Source organism: Hippocampus zosterae, chromosome 6, assembly GCF_025434085.1.
Source record: "Hippocampus zosterae strain Florida chromosome 6, ASM2543408v3, whole genome shotgun sequence".
Classification (NCBI taxonomy): Eukaryota; Metazoa; Chordata; class Actinopteri; order Syngnathiformes; family Syngnathidae; genus Hippocampus; species Hippocampus zosterae.
In genome coordinates, this window is record NC_067456.1 from 22617631 (window position 1) to 22643903 (window position 26273).

The 26273-nt window shown below is 41.1% G+C and overlaps 1 protein-coding gene across 2 annotated transcripts in view; it reads right to left on the reverse strand.

Moving 5' to 3' along the window:
- The window catches only part of unc5db (unc-5 netrin receptor Db), a 293387-nt gene extending 270303 nt beyond the window's left edge, over window positions 1-23084 (reverse strand). For both annotated transcript variants that reach the window (XM_052068215.1, XM_052068214.1), the window contains exon 1: window positions 22693-23084. In XM_052068215.1, the coding sequence (XP_051924175.1) occupies window positions 22693-22777 (85 nt within the window). In that variant the 5' untranslated portion in view covers window positions 22778-23084. The remainder of the gene's footprint in view (window positions 1-22692) is intronic.
- Between the last annotated feature and the right edge of the window lie 3189 nt (window positions 23085-26273).

A 26273-nucleotide genomic window follows, 5' to 3' on the forward strand; every position in this document is an offset into this window, starting at 1 on the left:
CAGTGACAATCCCAACAAATAACATTTAACCAATTTGACTACCAGGCTTCCTTAAATCCACACATCGTTGTTAAATGCCAACTAGTAAATTATAGCATAATGCAAAATTACGCACACACGCACACACACACACAAACAAAAAAGCAAAATAGTCATGCAAAGTGGAATTTTCAATCTATTCAAAGAACCAATGGCACCCATTGACAGGAAATATTATAGTCTATCAAATCTTGACGGGGAAATAGTCTTTATACGCAAAGGCATTATTCAGATCCTTTCAACTCTAATGGTGCCAACCTATAGTACATATATATAATTCATTATTAATTTATAAGAATTTGCTCATGAATGCGTAACATGGCCATTCATTTTGAATTGTGTGATTACAAAGTTCAATAAAAATTCCTCCGGTACACACACACGGTTTAATGTGATTCAGAAAGGAATAATAGACAGTTGAAGACCTGTATGGAATTGGAAGCATTTTGACAGTTTTTCGTCCGACAGATAAGTGCATGTTTTTACTGACCTGATTGTTGACATTGCATTTCTCTTTCTCCAGTAGGTGATTCATTTCATGTTGTGATATTTAACTTAAAACTGCCCCCACACCTGCCACGACAGCATGTGAATTATGCATTTAATTGATTTCATTACATTGTATTTATGTGGCTCCTTTGTTGAGAGTTTGGCAGAATTGAACGACACAACCCAAACAAAAACAACCAATGCATTTACATTTATTTAACAAAAGCAATGTGTATCCATCATTATCAATAAGTGAATTCATTTTTTAAAGGGTTAAAATTGATTTTGGGAAACACATTTTATCACATTTCCAACCAAGCATAAAAAGCCAGAGAGTACTTTCCACATAAATCTCCTGAAGGGACAGATGCAGCAGTGAATTAGCGAGATTGGCACACTTAAGATATCCTGTATTTGTCCCGCAATGGGGAAATTACAATCAGAATTCAGAAAGGAAAACGCTGGGTAGGGAGAGGGAAAAAAAACACGCTCGAACTATCCTCTTCTGAGGATAATTTAAGTCCAGGATAAAAAAAGGCCCTAGCACATAAATAAGCATATGACAGTTACTACAAGTCACAAGACATAACATGTAATAAGGGGGAGGATGAATGGGAAGGCGGGGGGGGGGGGGGGGGGGGTGACCGCGACGCGGCCGCCTGACCAGTTGCACGGATTCCCACGTGCGCTCCGCAGGTCGAACCACGTCACGGGGGAAAAAGAATCGGAGCGATGAAGACGGTGATAACAAGGATGTGTATGCGCATATGTTTGTCCAGTTGTGTATGTGTATGCGTGTACAGGTCGTAGCTGCTTCGTCGAGGTCTGCTCATCATGAAGACAGTCCCGGCTTATCAGTCCATGGCCGAGAAGGAGTGGGGTGGTGGTGGGGGCCCTAGACTCCATGCGTATTTCCATCCAGGGGAAAGGCCAGATAGCGTTGTTTGTTTTGGAGGGACGGCCGCCAACAATTTCAGACAGCCTTGAGTCCGTGATCTGTATCTCTTCACTGGAGCCGATCAGCCCGAATCAGAAAACTCTTTCCCCAGCGCGGATTCCAACTTCTCCATGTTGTTGTCGATCGCGCGGAGTCGCTCCAAAACCGCAACAATATTGCAGTTGAGCTCAGTCACCGCTAGAGTCTGAGTGTTGGACATTCGCGCCAAGCCATCCAGAATGACCGGCAGCTTCTTCACTTCCAGTAGAGCCGCTCCCGTCGGTTGAATTTTGCGATAGAACAGAAAGCTGCCAACACCAAACAGCAGCATACCTGTTATCAAAAGGCCAATAGTGTAGATGTCTTCCACATCCTCCACGGACAGTACTGCCAGGCACACCGGTCTCCACTTTCTCTATGGATCCAGGGCGTATCCGGCAGCAAGTACCCCCGGGGGCAAGCAGGCTCCCCACTGCCTGCTCTTTTCGACGAAAAAATGTTGTCAATTACATCGAGAGACCAGCCAACTAATTCTATGGTTAGTTCTTCCGATGAAAAATACGGCAGGAGGCTAGGAAAAAGTTAGACAACGACAAAACAAAGACTAAGTGGCGAGCAAGGAAAGGGTGGGGTGAGGGCAGGAGCAGTGCAAAAAAGCGTCCGCCTTCATCGAGAGCCAAGCAGAAGCGGTGATTTAAATTTCCCGTAGTCGATGCTCCATTCAAAAGGCATCTAAAGCAATTACATGTTTTTTTTTTCCAGTTGGATAACTTTCAGTCTGCAGGAAGACAAACCTTGAAACCTCGAAACACCAATTATCACCAGATTGCAGTAAACAAGAATCACATTTGAATGTGGACAAGCATGCTCAAGAAAGTTCACAGAGGGATTGTTTTCTCCACACATTAAAATCTTACTGATGTAGTTGTTATAATCTGAATAAAGAGTCCAATGTTTTAATTTCTCGGCAGCATAAACAGCCCCCCCAATAAAGGCTGCTTACAGTCAGTGAAGCAGTGTTTTACTGTATGTACCACTTGATGTGTCTTAAGCAGATACAGTTCATGAGGATTATAAGGAATTACATGGATTTTGTACTTTAATTTCATGTAATCCGTTTGAGTTCTTATCCTGTATTTTGCCACAAGATTTATTACTTATGCCTTTCAGTGTTTTTCCTGACGCCCCCTTACTGTTACAGACAGAACGGAAATACAGTATATACTAATTCGCGATGCCAATGAAGTGCAACACATATGTCGCAAAATGTTTTTTGTCTTCAATTACCAATCTATTTCCCGTAAAGCCCATAGGGCTACTCATTACTGAGGCACTTGCAGTGCTGATGAATGACTTCAATTTATTCTCTGCAATGTGCACATACAGCATCAGTCCATTGAGCAAAAGAACCTCGCCGTGGATGCCACTATTTCACTGTAGGTTTGCATTTCTTACATCCCAGCACATTTTCGAGTGCATAACCACCAGAGATGCAAATATTGTTCTTTTCACTGGCATTAGTTGACAGCTCTGATCAATGATTTGGCTATGCTCATGCCCAATTGAAAATGCATCATAATGGAAAACATAATGCAGCAATTCTATTCATTATGCATTTTTTTTTTTGTGTGTAAAAGTAATTTTCCAAGCCCAGGTTGAAGCTTCTCTCCGTAATGCTGGTAGAGAGTACCCCTGACCTGTATGTGAGTGATGTTAAAAGCATTTTAGTGTAGGGAGGTGATTTTTGTTACTTTGCAGGGGCTCTTTGGCTTGCAGCCCCAATATGGATTTCACAGTCTTGTGAGAAAAGCTTTCACTCGATATGCATCCCTCTGGTGAGAACACAATATTAAACTGCAACTCTTACATTAAAAAAAAAAAAACACGTTCTTGTCGCTTACGCCTTCAAATGCGACCCTATTTCGATTTTTGTCAAGTCTGAACCACCGCCAAGCAAGATGCCACGAGAGATGACACCATATCACGCAGGACCTCGGCTTACCTCAGACTTCAGTTCAGTGAACATCAAAGGACTAACTGCGCCCATTTGGGTTTGTAGCATTTTGAGGCACCTTTTCCAAATGAAGGAACAGCTTCAGAAAGAGCTGTTGAAAGAAAAATGTGCGGGGAAGAAAATACTGTACCCTGACTGCTGCAGGAAAGATGTTTTATTACCGATTTGTCTTCATGTTTATTGAGCATGTTAAATTGCTCCATGTACAGCACTTTGCATGCAGCGATGACTGTTTGAAAGTGCTCTATAAATACTGTTGACTTGACTTGACTTGACAATGAACAGCAGAAGCCAGCAGCACCATATTAAGCATTGTTAACTGCTATTATGACTGCTAAGAATGTGTGTGTATAATGTTTGACGAACTCGAGACGAGCAGGCTGAGCAGGGCATGTCTGCGATAATGATGCGTTGATTGGCTCCTCTGAACTTAAGGTGTGACCATACATCAGCGTCACGCATTCAAAATGGTTGATTATGTCAGGAAACAGACGCATGCGCGATGCCACAGTGTGCTGACAGCTTCAGCACAGGAGAGCCGCACACAGACAATTAGACAAGACGAATCGCGGGAGGTTTCGATTGTGTGCAGTTTTGCTCCCGTCTACCCGGGGATCTTTGCAGCTGTTTAACAGCAGAACACCGCAACATGGTCAATGAACATCACAATGGCGTCCTCAAATAATATTTGCATGCCTCAGACATTGCATTCACCTTTAGTGGAAGAACAGCACTGCACATTCATGTGCTCCCTTGTGTCAGTATTTCAAATGGTTCTTAACTCCTCTTCTGATATATTTTTCAGTGATTTCAAAAGGGAATGTGAAAAGGAGAATTGTACAAATGGAAATAATGTTTTTGTTTTCATGTTTACTATTTATTTTGGTAAAACGAGTATTTTGTTTTGCTTTTGTTAAATTAAGGGGAAAAAAAGACAACTACTGTTTAACAAAGTTAAGGTAAAAATGTCTTATTTCCCTAAAAGGGCTATTTCTATTATTAAGCAGGCACAACTTAACAAAATAAAAGAGTTCCTCTGCCTCAACACAATACCTCTCATTATTTGCTGTGTAGTGGCAAAGTGAATAATTGTTATTTTCATGCACCCCATTATTGGTTGGTTGTGAGGAGTGTTGATTTGTATAAGCTTGGCTTGACCATACTAAATGGTCATATAGCCCTGCTCCCCATGACCGTCGTGCATGGGACCGGACCTTGGTCTTATAAAAAAAAAAAGTGGAGCGACAGCATTTCTAGTTGAGGACCACTGCTGTAGGCCATTTAAAAAAGTCAAATACAAAAGCAACAAAAGAACCATTTTCCTTGGATGGTGTGTGGGCACAAGCCGTAGCAAATCAGTAAAGGGGCAGTTTTGCCCACAAGGTTGGGATGAGTAAACATCAGTTTCCATAGAAGGAAATGTAATCCACTGTAGTGCTGACCCCGGAGAACTCGGAGATTGTATCAAAAGCCAAAAGGACTTTCAACAGAGAAATTTTAGAGCATAAAAAAAAAAGCAGTAGGAGGACGCCTCGGGCACACGGGGAACTGATGATTTACAGACACTTCCCGCTAAGACAAAGCAATGCGGAATACAATTCAAAAGATATATTAAATGTTGCGCGAGGTTACAAAGAAAGCAGTCAGGAATTACGAGGACATTATGTGTCCGCGAAGCAGTGACATGTTGTGAACGGCCAGAAGGTATTTAGAAAGGAAGCACATGATGACATTTTCCGCCTAAAAACGCGACAGCTGATAGCTACAGAGGTTACCTCATTTTCCCCATTCACAACTCTATCTTAAGATATGTGAAGCCCCTCACAGACGGCGTAAGCTAGAGCCCGATGTCGCTGCTGTGGTGACAGGCTTCAAATAGCTTCTCATATTACCCTCAGTTTCACAGTGGCCGTGACTTTTGAAAGGCTGGTTCTGATTATTTGTCAGGCCAGGTTGATGCTTTCACTGAGTCATGTTATACAGGAGGCACAGCCATTTGAGTGTGAGAACAGACTGTCAAATTCAAATTCGACCATAAAAAAAATTAAAATTAAGAGAGGCAGTCAAAAAAGGGCATCGATTCAAGGATGGGAGGTTCTTAAAAGATTAAAATCAAAGTGTGATATGCAGCATTTTAAAACATTCATACGCTGTAGTCAAATATGAGAGACAGTAAAACAACTCTGGTGGAAATGAGTGGTGGCCTCTGTCAAAGCCCACCGGTGCCAAATTTAGGGTTACAGTTCTCATAAATTGTGTTGTTGGTCTCCTTTCTTTGCAGTTTATCATGTCTCCACTTCGGAATTACCCTCTTGACAAACTTTACATTTAAAAGTAATGTTTTAATTCGTGAATCAACAACATGGGTGATTCGTCAATGTTAAAGAGTTAAAGATTGATTTGACATTTGGCTTTGGGGTAAAGCAGACATGTGACCACCTCCCAGTTTGATCATTCTAAAAAGAGACTACACACTCACCAGCGTTATCATAATATAATTCTAATCAGGTACAAGTTTGACAAGCACTGTACAGGGAATTTGCCTTTACGAAGTTGAAATGCTTTCCTCAAATCACAAATTAAAAATGATAATTTAAAAAACAACCGTTACCTACTCACTAAACACATAATCCCCACCCACTCCCACAAAAAAAATAAAAAATAAGCCCACGTTATTTGTCAGCTGCTGAATTAAATGGAAGTCATTGAAAAAATATTAGATGTTCGAAATACCTCATAGTAAAAGGCTGTCCTACATGACTGATACCTGCGCTGTGATGGACTCTAAAACTGTGCCTTGTTGTCTCTGTCAACTTTGTGATCCCGCACTCATGGATCACACAAAATGTGCGTGGAACGTGTCAAGCACCCATCGACGGGGTTTCAAAATATCTAAAATATAAAGTGCTGATGCAGAGATTTCTTACACACTGACTTCAGTCCATCAAAAATAATAAAGACTTGATGAACATGACATACAGTGCGTCCTGCTCAGGGAAAGAACAGAGAAGAGTTTGATCTCAAGGTTCTCACATCTAGGCATCTGATAACAGAACATCAAGTGTTATAATGAGATATGTCCTGTAAAGAACGAGGAGCTTGCTTGAAGCCATAGCTAAGAATCAACCCTTGCATGCGCCCTGTAACCTGATACACGATAAGCTGTCCACTGTAGTAACCGCCGTCCCTAAAAGGATTAAACAAGTTTACCGTGAGTTATTCCGTCACAAAAGCTGTTTTCACTTGTCACTCATGGGCATTAAGGTTCCTCATGATGAAATATGACACACTGCATTTGGTGTTCACTGTTGTTTGGGGCCAGATGCACCAGTGAGCTTTCTCATGAGACAAGAACAGGTCTTTGGGCAGGCGACTCTTAAAACAACATCCTGCCACTGTTTTCTTAACGTCTTTCTTTAGGAACGCTTTGGAGGCCTCCCTGGCTTCCTTTATTCCTCTGTGATTAAAAATTACAAGCTAAACCCAAGTGTAGCATTTTGAATTATATTCGCCATTGCTAGCAGTAGTTTGCAATTGTTTTGCTTTGCTTGGCTGAAAGGGCAGCATCCATCCTACATCATCATACCAGAATGCATTGTTTGTGCAAAAGCATGGTAGCACACATGCAAATAAAGTGTCCATAAAATGTAAGAATCTGTAAATTTAAAGCAAACCTGTCGGGGAAGGAAAAACCACAATGCTCATCGAAAAAAAATGCACAAAAGTAAGAATAAATTAAGTGCCACTGAAAACCAGGATTTTTTTTATTCTGATTCCATCAGAGTTATTATCTGGGTTTAAATCTCAACTGCCTGTCCTCCGCGTGCTCGTTTTCTCTAAGTACTCCGGTTTCCTTCCATATGTCAAAAACAGGCACATTGACTGAATACTTTAAATTGTTTATAAGTGAATGAGTATGACATGTTTATCTATAGTACCAGTGCTACCCGATTGACTGGCAACCAGTCCTGGGTGCACCCTACCTCTTGCCCAAAGTCAAGTTCACCTGCTACAGTGAAACTCCTCTACACCGAAACTACATGGGCGAAAATACCCCCTAGTGTGAAAAAAATTGTCATGCAAAAAAAAACCCCTCTATTGCGTTATATGAAATATTTTTCTCTGCTCTTGTCTCACGACGAGATTCACTACAACGAAGTCTAATCCAACAGTGACCTCTATGGCTGCATTCGGAAACAGCAACAGCAACCACCACACTGGTTTACACATGCGCAGTAGTCCAATAAGTATTTGTTATTGTTAGTTTCAGACGCAGCACGAATGTTGCATTGCTAAAATGGCTAATAAACTCCTCAACTGGCGGACCGCGATCCACGACCGAACCGCCGACCTCCTCTGTCCGGACCCTCGGCAAATTATATTAAATAAAAAATTATAAAGTGATTTTTACGTTATACATTTTATATTTTTGGACTATAATCTGCGCATTTCCGTGATCACTTGTTAAAATTATCCGTTGTATTCTTTGCGTGCACTAACAGATGTAATGCAGAGGACCGCGGCAGAGCGACTTTGTGTGTATAATGTTTGACTAACTGGAGACCCTGGCTGAGCAGGGCATGTCGGCGATAATGATGCGCTGATTGGCTCCTCTGAACTTAAGGTGTGCCCATACATAAGTGTCAGCACGCGTCTATCCCAATACACATGCTTTCAAAATAGGGATGTGAATCTCAGCACTGAGGACGATTCGATACACATCTCGATCAACTGCCAGCGATGCGATACTTAAACGATACATGGAATTTTCTGGCGATACAATGCGATACGTTTCACCGTCGTCACGATGTGATACGATTCGTTACACATTAAGTTCAAATCAATGCGATCCGATACGATACAATGCAATTTGTTGCGATATTGTGCAATTAAACATGATGCAAATAAGCAAAGAAAAAAGCTTTTAAAAAAGATGGAATTCAGTATGGTATTACAAAAAGGATACCACTTTATTCCTTATAAACAGTAGAACTTGTAAAACAACTTATTTAAGCCCTTTCACAATTGGGTTTTGAGCAAAGAAAATGTAAACAATTTGGCACCTGAGACTCACAGCTGTTGCTATAGTGTAAACACAAACAGACTATTCTCACTGAGTGTCTTATATATATATATATATATATATATATATATATATATATATATACAGTGCACTCCGCTTAATAGAACACCGGTTAATAGAGTAATCCGCTTAATAGAGCAAAAGGCTATGGAACGGATTTGCCTAATGCAATTTCCTATCATACTCCGCTTAGTAGAACAGATCTCCGCTTAATAGAACAGGCCGTAAGCAATGAACATTGTAAACTAGTGGTTTTCGAAGTGTAGCTATTGCGATACTGTACCACTATCGCGAGAAAACGCGGTAGTTCTAGCCGTATACAGTAACAGGTAGCACGCGTCACTCCACACATAGACACACGCACGTCACAATGGCTTCAACTTCATTCAAGAGACGAGGGCTATAAGAAGGACATACTCAGACGATACGATGCATTGCCGGATTCTCAGAAGGTACGCCCGCGGTTTCCAGGACTTCCCTCTTATCCAGCGCATTGAGAGGGAAGTCAACCGCAAAATTACGGACTCCTGTTTCCAGACAAAAGTAACGAAATTTTTCTCGTGATTTGAGATGTTTGACTGAAGTTGATTAAAGTTGTTGTTTTGTTGTTTGATTAAAGATATGGACGTCCACAGTCGAAATATCTCTTCTAACTCGTCAGCAGGGGTTTTTCTGCGTGCATAACTTGGTCGTCGACGTGTCTGAAGGTGTACCTAATAAAGTGTCTCCGGTTAGAAACTCCGCTTAGTAGAACAGAAGCGCTTCGGCCCAATGGTGTTCTATTAAGCGGAGTGCACTGTATATGAAATATATATTCATTCATTCATTCATTCATCTTCCGAGCCGCTTGATCCTCACTAGGGTCGCGGGGGGTGCTGGAGCCTATCCCAGCTGTCTTCGGGCAGTAGGCGGGGGACACGCTGAATCGGTTGCCAGCCAATCGCAGGGCACACAGAAACAAACAACCATTCGCACTCACACTCACACCTAGGGACAATGTAGAGTGTTCAATCAGCCTGCCATGCATGTTTTTGGAATGTGGGAGGAAACCGGAGCACCCGGAGAAAACCCACGCAGGCCCGGGGAGAACATGCAAACTCCACACAGGGAGGCCGGAGCTGGAATCGAACCCGGTACCTCTGCACTGTGAAGCCGACGTGCTAACCACTGGACTACCGGGCCGCCCTGAAATATATATATATATTATATATATATGAATCTATAGCGCAAGATGTCCACCCATCCACTGTAAGTGCAACTCTTTGCGCACTGTTCAGCGACACAGTAATCTCACTTCTCACTTTGTTGTACACATCGGGAATATGTTTGTAAGTGAACACAGACCTGTCTGGTATTTTATACCTGGGTTCCAAAACGTGCACGAGCTGTCTGAAACCCTCGTTGTCCACCACGCTAAGGCTGGAGATCTTTGCATATGAAATAAGCAGTGGCCTTAGTTATAGCCATTGTGCGGTCACAGTGAGTTGCAAGGGGACTCCCAAAATAAGAGGCAATTTTTTTCTGATCCTGACCAGGTCCGACGAGGAACTGGGCGGGGAAGCGGGGGAGCGGGTGGGAAACTTGTCGGTGATCAGGTGCCATCGTTTTAAGTGGGTCTGCATATTTGTGGTGCTGCTGTTGTATGGCTTCTTAGTGCGACATTCCTTGCAAATTACGGAGGTTTTATCAAGCTTTCCGTCTTTCTTTTCGAAGCCGTAGTATTTCCAAACATAAGATTTGAATGTTGCGGCTGCATTAAATATAGTAGTTTCCTTGCTGCTGCTTGCGCTAACTTCCATAATGTTTCGCTAGTTGTGTACTGGACTGTATGTGACGCACGGCTACCGTCCGTGTTCAACACAAAACGCAAAGCAATGATGGTGCATTCATTGCGCCTAGGAAAGGGCAATTATGTGACGTTTAACATGAAAAAAACGGCGCTTAAATCGGATTTTACCGATACCCATCAATGCATCGTGATGAATCGCGATTTCACCCGTCAATCGCGTCGTACCCAGTGAATGAGCCGATGCACTCGGATCGCGCACGTGCGCATCGATGTATCGATTAATATCGATTATTTTCTACACCCTTATTTCAAAATGGATGATTGTGTTAGGAAACAGACGCATGCGCAACGCCACAGTGTGCTCACAGCTTCAGCCCAGGAGAGCCGCACACAGACAATTAGACAAGAAGAATCGCGGGAGGTTTCGATTGTGTGCAGTTCATTTACCAGCAACATGGTAAATGAACATCACAATGGCGATTACAATGAACAACAACACTGCTCATTCCTGTGCTCCCTTATGTCAGTATTTAAAATGGTTCTTAACTCCTCTTCTGATATATTTTTTCAGTGATTTCAGAGGGGATGTGAAAAGGGGAATTAAACAAATGAAAAGGATATTTTTGTTTTCATGTTTAGTATTTATTTTGGTAAAATGATTATATTGTTAAATTAAGGGGGGAAAAAGACAACTACTGTTTAACAAAGTTAAAGTAAAAGTGACTTATTTCCCTAAAAGGGCTACTTCTATTATTAAGCAGGCACAACTTAACAAAATAAAAGAGTTCCTGTGCCTCAACACAATACCTCTCATTATTTGCTGTGTACTGGCAAAGTGAATAATTGTTATTTTCATGCACCCCATTATTGTTTGGTTGTGAGGAGTGTTGATTTGTATAAGCTTTTCTTGACCATACTAAATGGGCATATAGCCCTGCTCCCCATGACCGCCGTGCATGGGATCGGACAGTGCAAACATGATTTCCTTGTCGAGGAGTTTCACAGCACTGTCATGAAGACAAAAGGACAGCAGCAAAAATAATGTTGGCTATGTGAAGCACTCCATTAGCCTGGTGATTGACACTGACCATTAATCTAAAGTAGCTTGAACACAACATCAGGATCAGTTCAGACATCATTTTTATTTTTGCTTTTGTCTCACCGAATGCCCGAGATACTTTCATTTTTCAAAACATCGACCTGCTTTGAAATTGTGAGTCTGTCGGGTGGGAAAAGTGCAAGTGCAGCAAGGCCAAACATAAAGACAAGGTGACACAGAGCTGCCTGGCTTTCTCATGATTAGTGGAGCTCACTACAGCTGGTCCTGTGCACACAAACACTAAAATATTTCTTTATTACTGAGCTGAGAAAGGTCAAAGTGAAGACGACAATGCCAACTTCCTTAAAATAAAAACAAAAAAGAACATTTTTATTCGGTATCACTTTAATAAGCTACAATTTCGTGAAACACAAACTACAATATTTAATGATAAACGAATGATCAACACTCTTTTTTTTGGGTGGGCTACTGACCTGAATAGCTTTGCTTTCTCACATGTAAATAGTAAACATTGGAAATGATATCGTCAGTCAGTCAGTGCTGTGGTTCTCTCGCTTTGACAGTCTTGCACTCACTGTGGAATCCTCTCTTGCTCAATGACCATGTCACGTTGAATGGTTCTCTGTATCGACTGCATGTGCCTTGCGATTGACTGAAAAAAAGCCTAGGGCAGATTAATTTCAGAGAGAGCGACAATAGAAAAAAGTTGACGGAAAAAGCAGATGAACGACATTGCTCTGTTGAGCCGAAAAACAAACTTGTTGCAAATGATCCGTCTCTAGGTGCAATCGAATTACTGTATTTTCCGGATTATAAATCAGAGTTTGTTTTTTTTTTTCATCGTTCAGCCAGGGATGCGATTAATACTCTGGAGCGATTTCTGTGTGAAATGACTAACACGTTACAGTAAAACATTTCACATGTCATTTTCACATTAAATCGCAAGGGGGTGGTATTGGCCTGTGTTGATGCTTTCCACATTGGCGGTAACTAATGAAAACAACATTCAAAAGTGAGCATGCAAAAGCATTACCTGCAAGGGCAGGTGCTTCGATATTGGTGAAATAAGCTCCTTTTGCACTCTGCTGCACCTCTGTGGGACAGCCGTTGGTCACAAATAGCTCAGGCCAATGACGAACATCCCGCCGCTAGCCAGGCCATGAATGTCTCCACAAAGGGCAGAATAGAGCAAGCGGAAACTGGAGCTGGACAGTCCATTCATCACAACGTGTCCTGAAGCACTGTTCTGTCCCAGCGGGTGTGCTCGAGAGCGCCTTGGATGAAGGGAAGACATGTTTGAACAGCTACCCCAAGGCCATGAGACTGGGTAGAGGAACAGCAGGGAACCATTTGGCTTGGCATACTGTACATCAGGGATGGAAAAAAAAGTTTTACCAGTGATCTATGTAACATACAAGTTACATAGATGTAACATACAAGTTACATAGATCACAGTCACTAAACGTGTGTTTAGTGACTGCTAAGGCACGTAGCAGTCACTAAACACACGTTTGCTGCTATAGCCTCAATTGCCAAAATGAAGCTGAGCAGGGAAAGAGAATTGAGCAAATATGTTGTGGTGTTGTGTTATTTTAAAACATTTATTATACTAAAAGGAGATTCAGTGTGGGAGAAATAAAGAATATCTTAAAAAAGAAAAATTCCAGTCATTCAAAAGACCATTTATTTGAAATGGTCTGACACCAATTGCACCCTTGACCAATACATCAAGAAGAAATGTTCTTTGATAAAATAAATTATTAAATTGTCACTGGCTTGATAAGAGATGGACTCCTCTACTTCTATTAAAAGCAAGTGCAGACCGAGATTCTATCAAAAAAAAAAACTGAATAAAGTGAACTGCATGAGTGTGTGGTTATTTGTACGTTCAGTACCTGATGGCATCCTTTCTCACATGCCTTATGGCAGTGAGACAGCGGGGGGTTACGGGGTTCCCAATGATAAACTGGCCTAATAAAATACAGCATCTGGTGCATTTGTCTGTAACCATGGGTATGAAGCAGTACAAGCTTGTGCAATCATGCAGTGCCCCCATTTGATCCAGAGAAAAGGCTAAATTACTGTGGGAAAACACATATTAGCATTGCTTTTCACCAAAGACTGTTTTGCTTGTGTTGTTGCTTAAGAGTAACAGCACCCCTGAGAATTCAGTGTTATTAATTAGCAGAAAAGCATAATCTCAAGCACAGGATCTAATCTTCACAGAAATGTTCCTTTTAAGGGAAAAAATATTCAAGTATTGGTCAATCTATTATAAAATAGAAAAAAACATACCCCTCTTTGCATTTACAATTAAACTGCTCTTCTGAAATATACTGCATCAACGCCAAACTATTTTGTTGATTGTCTCAAAACATTTAGTGTGAGTAGGACAGCAGTCCACAATAAGCTATCACGTGCTGTGGGACTGGATTGTGAATGGAGGAATCGTTTTGCCTTTTACCTCTGCCAAGCACCAAAGTGCTGCTTGCTATTTGTGCTTCTCACGGTTTGCTGGTTAATTTGCTTACTTACAAAACCGGGTGATGCAGAAGAACCCCTTAAATTTGAGCGAGAATCATAATTGTGGATATGAAATTAGCATTTGGGAAAACTGGTGAACAGACCAATCAGATCCAGCAGATAGAGCTGCATTTTCAGGACTTGTAGAACACTCCGGCCTTGTAAATACCTTTGTCAATAAAAGAAATCAGACATATTGTGCGGGTGTGTGCCCTTAAATTATAGTGTAGTGATGTATGCAAAAAAAAAAAAAAGGCAATCCATGAAGATGGAAGGCATTACTTCCATCTAAAGACACAGGCGTTTGGCCTTTAGTTCAGGTCAGGACTTTTTGAAGGCAAAATAAATGCATAAAAGAACATTCTTCATTTGCCAAGTCAAACAACCCAACAGAATATGGTTCTTGTTGAATGGAAACAAAAGTAAAAGCAACAAAAGGCACAAATACATAGCACATTTATGTTGAGAACAGACTTACATGCTCCACTGATTACTGTTTGAGTGTCAGTGTCTTAATTTCATTTAGGAAATATGTTTAAGTGTAATATGAGTGCAGAAAATCAGTGGCCATGGATTTGTTCAGTGTGGTGGGTTTGTTGCAACATGTGACGTGTCTGACATTCAATCTTGAGCAGTTTTCAGTTGATCAGTGAGCAAACCAGTTATGTTCAACCTTGATGAAATGAAACTCCAAACATATGTGGGAAAATGCATTCTGGTTAGATGAAATCAAAAGTGGACTTTATGACTACAATTGCAAAAAGAATGTCAGATGCAAACACACCATTCATCCCAAAAAGTTAGCATCATCATGCTTTTGGTCTGGGGTTTTTTTCAGATGGAACTGGGGCCTTAGTCAAGGTAAAGGAAATCATGAACACTTCTGGATAGCAGTCAGTGTTTGCACACGACCTTTAGACTTTTTCCAGAAAGAAAGAAAAAGGAAAAAAAAACCTTGACTCAAACAAATGAATCATTTTGGGTTACTCAGTGGCACTTTAAATGGTGGCAAGTGTTTTCTGACTCCCATTTAAGTTTGAATGTGATGGGTTCATTAACATACCAGTCCACACTCGAGCAGTTATATTATTTAAGATAAGATATCCTTTATTTGTCCCACAATGGGGAAATTTACAATTTCCACCTATCCATCCATTTTCTAATCCACCTATCCTCACAAGGGTCATGGGCGTCCAGGAGCCTATCCCAGCTGTCTTCGGGCAATATGCGGTGACCACCCTGAACTGGTTGCCATCCAATTGCGGGTCACACATTAGACCACAGGTGTCAAAGTCAAGGCGCAGGGCCAGATCCGGCCCGCCATATCATTTTATGTGGCCCGTGAAGGCAAATCATATGTGTCAACTTCCATGACCCTTGCTTCAATATGTACCCAAATCTCAAATTGTCATATGTAATAAATAATTGTGGCATTTTGCAATAACTTTGTGACCCGGTTTACACTCACTTGAACAATAATCGAACAAATACTTGACTGATTTCAAAACTAGTTAGCCTTTGGGGTAATTTTTGTGTACAAGTAATAATACGATGTGCTGATTAAAGATTTTTTCGGTTTCACAGTCATAACGACCCTCCGAGGGAAGACATAATTCTAGGGTGGCCCGCGACAAAAATGAGTTTGACACACCTGCGTTAGATGAACTACCATTCACACTCACAATCACACCCACAGTCAATTTAGAGTATTCCATTAACCACCAATGCATGTTTTTGGAATATGTTTGTTTGTTTATTGAGAATGTATAGTACATACAATAACAGGTTGACAAAAGTCAAACAAAAATTATGAAAGGACATTTTGAAAGTAGATAAAAGAAAAAACACACATCGTCACAGTTGTATGCTCAAAGGAGTAGGAAGAACTCCTTGGAGGAAATCAGAGTACCCAGAGAAAACACACGCAGGCATGGCGAGAACATGCAAACTCCACACAGGAAGGCCAGAATCGGAATTGAATCCTGCACCTCTGCACTGTGAAGCTGACGTGCTAACCAGTCGACCTTGTGTTATTTCAGTTGTTTATTTTTTGGTGCATGACTGGTTAGCACAGAGGTCCATGGTTCGAATACAGGCTCCATTCAGATCAATTTTGCATCTATTCTTTAAGTATGCAATTAATATTGAAAAACATATGTTTTTAAACTGAGCTGAGTTACTTATAATCCGGTTAGTCTACTAACAGCGACTGCAATTTCTGACTGGTCGACTAGCAAAATAGTTGTTTGTGGCAGATGTTATTTTTTGTTTGATCCACTGTTGGTGGCCACATGGCCAGAAAACCTGAATGATGCCCAGGTATAAGTGTTGACTACAATAGAACTCGTAGGTCTTGTGATGTAAAGGCTAAATCGTTACCATCGCAAAGATAAGCCCAGTCTCCAAATGACAACAAGCCCACATCACAACTAGCTCAAGATGAAAGAGGGCTTTATTTTTATTACCATCATTACTACTGAATATCAGTTCTGAATGGATGACCATTTCGTTTAATTTAAATGTAAATCTGAGCACTGAACTGCAAGCATTGTCACAAATGGTAGCCTGATGATTATTATTCATTCTGCCCACAGTGTGGACATCATAGCAAGCTCTATGATGGGGAATAATTGATCACCTCAGCCTTTGTATGTCTCTATTAAAGCTCAACTCACCAAAAACACCTTTTTGTCCGCTGCCATTTCAAGATGAAGAAAAAGAAGCAACAGTTACAATGTGTTGTATGCCAAACAGATCATCACAGAGTATTCACACGACCACGTGGTGTCGATTGCTGAATTAACACCTGACAGTCCTGATTTTTTTGTCCGCCAAATCCTGTTATGAAAATGAAAAGGTCTACTAATTTTACGAGGCAAATGTTTTCATCTCAAAATGCGGTTCCTGCTAGTCTAACATATTTGCAATGCATTACTGCCAGTTCCGAGTGATTTGAATAATCCTTAATCAAATATGAACTCTCCCTATCGCATCCTACCTAATTGTTTTTCTTACTGTGTACACAGTACAAAGCTTTGACTAAATTAAACATGCACAAACCAACATCTACCTGCAAATAATCAAATTTTTTGACCTGTATCTGCTGCCTTTATCTCACCAAAATTGTACAAAGCCATTAAAAAGCATGTCCATGTTTAGTCGTGTTACAGGGGAAGAGCCCCATTTCTGACTGATTCCATGCAAACAACACCATTGATCTTGAAGAGCTCACATCTCACCTAAGTCCAGGAGAGCCTTGCAAGTCCCATTACTGGCAAGCTGCTGTGTTCTGTTCTTTGCGAGGAAAATGTGCCTGTGACGTGCTTGTTGTTACCAAGAGAAGATACGGTATGAATGTATTAACACGATAAATTGTACAAGTGTTCTGATTTGTAAGCCACTGATATTGTGAGGATGATATAGCAATTTGTTTTAAGTACATCCTTTTGAAGTGCATTTAAATGGACTTCTGACTAAATTGAGAGTAGACAAGCTCATCACTTTGGTACCGAATTTTTATTTTTTTCTGCTTTTGTTTGCTAGTTACCCGTGAGATTTGTGCAATGAAGACTCGGTACTTTGGTTGCAACACAGGTTGTTACCCAACTGTTCAAATAAATACTTACATATACAAAATCCCAAATAAATAAATCTTAATAAATAATGCACAATTCCTGACGTCTTTGTATAAAAGTAGAGTAGGCGCCAGCCCTAAAGAGATGCAGACTCGTTTTGCTGTTCTCATAGTCAATTTGAGCACTTGAAATGGATACCCGGCAGCGGCCGGACGCCAATCTCTATCCAGTTCCTGATAGGCGTAACGAATGTTTGTAGAACCAATGGTGCGTAAGGGGTACATTTGCTCCGGTGCTACGCCGGTGCGGCGCCACTAGAAGCGTTCACACGTGCAAAGTTACACCGCTGTAGCCCCTGAAAACAGCTTAAACCGGAGCAAATTTAACTTCTGCTCATGGAGGTGGTTTAAAAATTTGCTCCTGAGCAGATGCTCGTTTGCGGTGCAGCACCGATGTAAAATGGTACGTGTGAACGCTACAGGGTTAAAAACACCCCCCATACAATTTATTTTGTGATTTCATCTCTTGATTTTCTGTTTGCCGCATTATCTGTTTGCTTTTCTGAGTGTCATCGAGGTCATCGTTGATTTATGTTTTCGGGAGCGGTCATTGAATGCTTCTCGAGCAGAAGGCACGGAGAACGAGAAGGAGAAGGACATGCCTGTATAGCAGTTGCTTGAGTTGTGTATGTTTTAAAAACAACAAACACGACAGCTCTTTGTTTTCTATCGTTTTGCTCCGCTGCAGAAACTGCCGTGTGAACCCAAGTGGGGCTGCTCCGTCGCTGCACCGGTGCTAACATGCTCAGTGGCTTTGTACGTGTGAACGCTCCACAACATTTGCTCCGGTGCAAGATATATCGCAACAAAATACATCGGTGCAGCACCGAAGCAAATGTGTGCCGTGTGAACACCCCTATAAACAAGCAAGGAAATACAACACAAAAAGATCACCTAAGAGGTTTGTGAGCCGATGCGCATGTTGACGCCGGCTAACATTCATGCTACGTGGCAATTCTCAGAACTATTATATACTGATGCAGCTCACTTGAAATGAGAAAAAAACGACTGTGTGCCTATGAACCGATGGGACACACACATATGAATCAAATTGTTTGAACGGGTTTCAAAATCCGTTCCACCCTTCATGTTTTTGTGTGCATGTGAATGAGTGGCAACTCAGACAGCAGCGGGCTGGCTGATTGACAGACACGGTCAATGGAGCAGCACGAGTGAATGTTGATGACGTTTGGGAAAAAAAAGACGCATGTACAGTAATTGACCATTCATCGAGCCTAGAAAAAAAAATATGTCCATTTTGAGCAAGACAGTAAGTCAATCAAGTTAAAATTGTGACAGGTCGACACACTCCTGAGGGACATTATCAAACATGTTTGATATAATACAGGGTGGCCCACTTAAAAGTAGCCCGGATTTTTTTTTAAATTAAAATATTTTTTTGTTTTGTTTGTGGGTACTCGCGAGTGAAGGCCTCTTGTGTTTTCTTAATTGATCCGGTTCGCACATAGCCTTCCACAATCACTATTCTCTGCTGCAAGGAAAACACCATTTTCTTGAGGTATGGTACGCACCCGGAGAAGGTAGGAGCACTACTGTTCGTGTATAATCTAAAACAAACAAAAATTGGCTCAGCGCCAACGTGTATAACCGGAGCAGTTTTGGAACACTTCCAGCATCTCTTGTAACCTGTAAGTAATAAAAACAGGTTTTGGAAAGACTTGGGTCACTTGTAACATTCACGTAATTAAATACATGTTTTGAAAAAAATTTAAAAAATATTTTAATTTTAAAAAAAATCCGGGCTACTTTTAAGTGGGCCACCCTGTATATCATGCCTGTGGTCAAAAACAGAAAATTTTATTTCCCCAGCCTGAATTGTTCTGCCACAAATTTGGCCGTATTTAATTTAACACGACCAGGAAAGAACAAATCAAGCAGAGTGTGATATTTACAGCAGTATTAAGGTTGTGCTCGACATAAGACTTTTTTTTTTTCAAGCTTTCCTCATGTCTCTTAGGTTTGACTGGCGGTGAAGTGATTGGGTAATAAATAAAAGGCGGAATAGGAACATATATATTTATTTATTTAAATCACTCGCACAGAGTTCCCTGGGATGGAGTGGGGGGGGGGGGGCAGCGGCAACCATGAATGTCAAATACTCGAAGCCTAATTATTCACAGGAAGTGAAAAAAATAGATCGAGTTTTGTCCATTCATAATAAATGTTGCTTCAAAAAAAAAAAAAGACATTCAGACTGTGTTGACATTGTGAAAGCTCTTTCGGATTACGTGCGATTTAATGCTACAGGGGTGAAAATACTGCTTTATTTTCTCTGTCGTATACTGCGGTTCTGTCTGAATACCAATAGCTCCAAGTTGCCTTTTTATATGCATTTCCCTCTCCCTTTTATGGACGATGATTTCAGTATCTGTTCTATTAGAGCCATCATGTTTAGGGCTGCTATTGATTTTCATACTGGGCGCAAGTGAGACATTCCCAGCAGCACGACTGTGTTGGCCTCATATTTCCTTCACCATTCACCGGTGACATAAAATGCTTTAACGACTATAGTGATACGGAGTCGTGATAACGTGATGATAAATGATCAACTCTGCTGCAGCTCGATGACTGCCCGCCGAAAGTTGCGTCCTGCCATTTCAACAAATTAAAACATCAAACTGGGACACATAAAGGCCATCAAGGCAGTCCAAGTTTTGGATTAGTGTTGGGGTAACCAACGTGCAGTCTTCACTACGTATTTCAGGATCATAATGTAGATTCCCGGATCACTAATAAGTAACTGATTGAACCTTTTTAATCCCCAAAGGTATAAAAGTAATATTCTTTTGACCCCAGGTCTGTTTTGTGCTCGTATGATTCATGCATCATTAGCATTTCAGAGAAAACATTCCATGTATGGGTCAGCAAAAGTAATTCAGCCTTTGGAATAGATTAGAAAAAGGAATGAGTCTAAAAGGCTTTAGTCCACAAAGTTTAACGAAAATGGGTTATGTACACAGTGAGGCCGCGGTTTTTGCTGAAGACCGAAAACATTTGGCTTTGACATAAAAAAAGGTGGCAGGAAGTCACGCTTAGCAAATCTAATATGTTGAAATGAAAGCCAAGTATTCTGTTGAGGGGCTGGGGAGGCAGCTATGGAGGTTTCATCGCCTGTCAACTGCAGCAATAAACCTTATTTTAAGTAGGGCTGCTGAGTTTCACTTTAATGACGCTTTCTTTTAATTGGAAGGAGGCTATTCATCTTTTGTCACATCATTTGGCATTTGCCCTTTTCCCAAGAAGCTCTCCATATCTTTTTCCCCTCCTCAATTTCTAGCTTGTGGTCTTGTATTTTAATACATCAAGACATTAATCGTTTGCACCTGGATTTCAAAATCTAAACTTCTTTTTTTGGGAGGCGGGACGGGTCAGTCTCTCTGTTGCTGCTGCTCTATTGCGTTTAAGTCTGAATATGTACTTGACCTATCTCAAACGTCCTGATCCTTGTTGTATTTGGGGTCATTTCGATACGCAATTAAGCACTAATAGTTTGGTTACATCTTTCTTGAAAATGGCAGACAAAATGTTAAATGTAGACTTCTGAGTTCATTTTGCTCCAAAGATTAGTGATCCCTCAGAATGAGCCGTGCAAGCCCAAGCCGTGACATTACCTCCACTGACGTTCACAGATCAACTGTGTGAGGAATCGTGAGCATATCCCCTTTTTTGCCTCAAATCTTAAACCTTTCCATCATAAGCGTCGAGGCTAATCTTTGTCTCAGGGTATAAAACCTTGTCGCAGATTATTTGAGACTCGCCTCTGTTTTCTTCTGGTAAATTCCAGTCTGACCTCTGAGTGCATGATTCGCATCTTCTCATTCTCTGGTTAATCTTCTCGAGCCCACCAATGTTTGAGGGTAATTTACACCTCTCAAAATCATTACGTTATCAGTGGTTCGAGTTATCTTGGTCTGCCCGTTCGACATCTGATACTTCATGCAGCAGTGGTTTATTTCTTTTTCAGGGCATTCCAAATGGTTGTATTGGCTAAGATTTGACATGTTCAATACAACCATTTTGTACAACGGTTCTGTTGGATTTTCCATCTTGTCTCGCCTTCACCATTGCTTTGTTTTCCCCGATAGGCAACTCAGTTGTTTTAATTTTTGTTACACCTCTAACATGTGTTGATCTGGTCTCCACTGGTGAAACCCAAATATGTCACGGAGTGTAGAAAATCAGCGCTCTTTATTGCTTGATTTTATATACAAGAAAAATGGGCGGCTTCTCACATGGAGTGATTTCTTCCAAATTGCATATCTGGTCCAAGTGTAAATAATCATAAAAATCGAAAAATCTAAAATGTTGACCTCTTCTTACATTTTCTCTTCTTTTTTTCTCAACTGTTTTCACTCAACAGCCATAAAAAAGAAATTGTGAAATGAATCCAATATTTCTGGAGTTGGGGTTCGAGCTTTTGTCGAATCCAGCTTTGTAACAAACAGGGAGGAAAACCTTGGCAAATTTGCTAAAGCAAACAACCAGCTTTACATTGCCCCACCAAATACCATGCAAGGAAGCCATGGTTTCCCGATGGGTATCATTGAAAAATATAAATGAAATGAAATAATCTTCTCACTCACATATGAATTCTAGCACATCGGTCCTACTTGGAAATGAACCAGCATGCCTGTTGCCCAGCCTGCAGCGCAGACAAGAGGGTGATAAATGGCTTTATGATGAAAAAACTCCGGAAGGTAGGAATGTAAATAAATACATAACTATATAAATAACCAACAAATTTAAAAAGGGAGCCTGAATATTACTGAGATTCAATGCTTAAATGTAGAGGGAAAATAGTGTGGGAACTTCACTGCACGGTGTTCGTGACCGCGTGGCCAATCAAGAATACTGTAACCTCTGCTGCGCTCCACGTACACAAAACTAAAAGTGGTACAAGAGCCGGAGAAAAGAGGATGAGCGACAAAATTCATGAGTATTTTTTTTTTTTTTTTTTTTTGCTGTAGGCTTCTTTGCGAAAACGTGGGATTCTGCAAATATAACACTTTTTTCACGTATGTAATGGTGCGTAACACAGGAATGCCGTGAGGATTTTTTTTCTTCCGAGTCACTTCAAGTGTACGTGCGAAGTAGCCATCTTACCTTTGGAGATGATAGATGACGTGCAATAAACCAAAAGCAGAAGCCCCGCCGTATAGAGGAGGCGTCCGTTCTTCAGCGAACCCATACTGACGCGTAGTGGTCCACAGTTAGGCGAGACCGGCTGTTGGCAGGACCTCCGCTAAACCCTCTTGCCGCCTCCCCCGTGCTGGACCAGTCCAGACACCGCAAGTTCCGTCCGTAATGCCGGCAAAGATTGAAGAAAGGTGAGCAGATGCAGGAGAGAGAAAAAACATCTTCTTTTCTCTTTGGCAGAATGTTTATGCGCAGCGGCTCGGCGTGCGCTCAGAGTTCCTCCCCCTAAGCGGGCATCGCCATCCAGCAGCCCGCCTCACGCGAACCAATGGCAACTGAGTCAGACAGAGAGGAGGAGACCGTACGACAAGTGGACCTAATCAATAACCCATCGCGGCGGGGGGCGGGTGTCGAACGCCTGTTCACAGTCGTACACAATTTGGAAAATGTGACTCAACAATGGCTAATTACTTAACGCATAATATAAGACAGCTTTGGTGTCTTAAATTCAACATCAGCAATGCCTCCATAGAGTTTGAATATTCTTGTTTGCACAAATTATATATTTTTACAAAGAAAAGAACCTTGAAACAATCTCATAATTTTAGTTTTTAATTAAAACTAAAGTTGTTCGTGTGGTTTACAATAGCCCCATATGGTTTTGGTAAAATCGTACCAGCAAAGTATAAACTGAAATCACTGCTCACAGGGAGCCAGGAAAAACAATACATGAAACAACGGTTCAATAGAGCACCGAGACAAAAAAAAATCCAATAACATGAAAACATTGGAAGAGAGAAACTTATAAAACAAGCATGTTGCCTTCCCCCCGGTTTAGACAAAAACATTTTACTTTAGCTGCACCCAATTCTTACTTTGTAGACTTGACGACAGTAATACCTCATTTATCGCGCTTATGAGGGACTAAAATCACACATATACAGATTTTTTTAAAGTCCGCAAATGGTCCGCGAAAAGCTGCAAAACAACAGCGAGTCACATAGAGCAACATAGACAGTATTGTACTCCATGTATATGAAAATATATATGTAAATATATATATATATATATATATATATATATATATATATATATATATATATATTAGAGCTGTCAGTTTAGCGCGTTTTTATTGGCATTAATTTAAATGAATTTTAACGGGATTAAATTTTTTCTCGCGAGATTAACGCGGCAAACGTCACAAGCGGATGTAACATTGCTCTATAAATACACCAGAAACAAAACAAAAAGCGCGCTGCAGAATTCCACGCCCATGTCTGTTTTGCTGGCCACGTTAGCGCGAGACACCGATAACGGATACTTGAAGAGTTTAAGAATGGAAAGTTTACTTTTAAATAGTTGCCATATTGCTCCACTGACAAGACCAAAGTTATCTGTTCTTCTCTCTCTCTCTCTGTATCATACAGGTATACGATGTATGCCACTGACGCGATTGTTACTTGTTTGGAACTATTTTGTGTGGAAGGTTACAGCGTTGCGTGTCCATATAAATAGAGCGGGTGGAGCTTCTCTGTGTTCGTCTGACAGTGACGGTGCGTAGAGGCGGTAAATATTTCATGATTCCATGTTGATGAGAGCATTAAAATGGGGGAAAAAATAGGACAAAAAATGTAAAAGGAAATTCAGAAACGATAAAAAATGTGTATCTAATATATATATATATATATATATATATATATATATATATATATATATATATATATACAGATATTAGAGCTGTCAAACGATTAAAATATGTAATCTAATTAAAAATGCAACTGTCATAATTAACTCAAATGAACTAAAAAAATAATCGTGATTACTCACATATTTTTTATCGTTTCTGAATTTCCTTTCACATTTTTTGTCCTATTTTCCCCCATTTTAATGCTCTCATCAACTTGGAATCATGAATCAGTTTTCTACGTGCCAAATGCAAATATTTACTGAAATAACAATTTCAATTTCAATTTTACATGAACATTTTTCACTTGGAGCAGTTGTTCACACATAATCTCTCACACAATATTACTGTACATCAACAACAGTGAAAAAAAATATTTTGTCACACAACAGCTGCTTTAACAGCTTTTTTAATTAAATTAAAACAGAGCAATATAACATTATAAAGGGCACATCTAAGGTAACCAAGTACTCATCCTATAGTGGATTTAAACCATGGTTGCATACTTCTATAACATATTTTCTCAAGTTTGCTTTGAACACAGCAGTCTGTTTCTGTATGTTTGTTGGAGAATAACGAGACCCCGGACACCAGTGTTCGTTATGTGCCGCTGTATTCAAAACTGCCGGCCGTACAAACAAGCGCAAGCACTTCCCCATGCTGCTGGGGCAAACCATTCTGAAAGAGCGGGGTTTCACTCCCCCTAACAAAGTCAGGCTATGTTGATTATGTTGGTACTTCTTGCGCGGAAGTCTCTCTACGGTTTTTGTGTCTACCTCATTTCGGATGACTACACTTGGTTCGATGACAACACTGGAGACGTTTTATTTTCGCTAGGTCGCTACCACTGCACCGCTGAACTTTCGTTGTCATGTCACCGCCTCTACGCACCGTCACTGTCAGACGAACACAGAGAAGCTCCACCCGCTCTATTTATCACGCAACGCTGTAACCTTCCACACAAAATAGTTCCAAACAAGTAACAGTCGCGTCAGTGGGATACATCGTATACCTGTATGATACAGAGAGAGAGAGAGAGAGAAGAACAGATAACTTTGATCTCGTCAGTGGAGCAATCTGGCAACTTTTTAAAAGTAAACTTTCCATTCATAAACTCTTTAAGTATCCATTTTCGGTGTCTCGCGCTGCCATGGCTGGCAAAACAGACCTGGGCGTGGACTTCTGCAGCGCGCTTGTTGCTTTGTTTCTGGTGTATTTATAGAGCACCGTAACATCCGCTTGTGACGTGTGCCTCGTTAATCTCGCGAGAAAAAAATTAATCCCGTTAAAATTCATTTAAATTAATGCCAATAAAAACACACTGAACTGACAGCTCTAATATATATATATATATATATATATATATATATATATATATATCGCTGGTGGACACCAGCAGTAAGGGATGCTGTCAAGCTGAAGAAGGAGTCCTATCGAGCCTTTATGGCCTGTGGGACCCCAGAGGCAGCTGACGGGTATCGACTGGCCAAGCGGAACGCAGCTTCGGTGGTCGCCGAGGCAAAAACCCGAGCGTGGGAAGAGTTCGGTGAGGCCATGGAAGCCGACTTCCGGACGGCTTCGAGGAAATTCTGGTCCACCATCCGAAGTCTCAGGAGGGGGAAGCAGTGCACCACTAACACTGTGTACAGTGGGGATGGGGCGCTGCTGACTTCGACTCGGGACGTTGTGAACCGGTGGGCAGACCTCCTCAACTCCACCAACACGTCTTCCTTGGAGGAAGCAGAGTCTGGGGACTCTGAGGTGGGCTCTCCTATCTCTGTGGTCGAAGTCACCGATGTGGTTAAAAAGCTCCTCGGTGTCAAGGCCCCAGGGGTGGATGAGATCCGCCCGGAGTTCCTCAAGG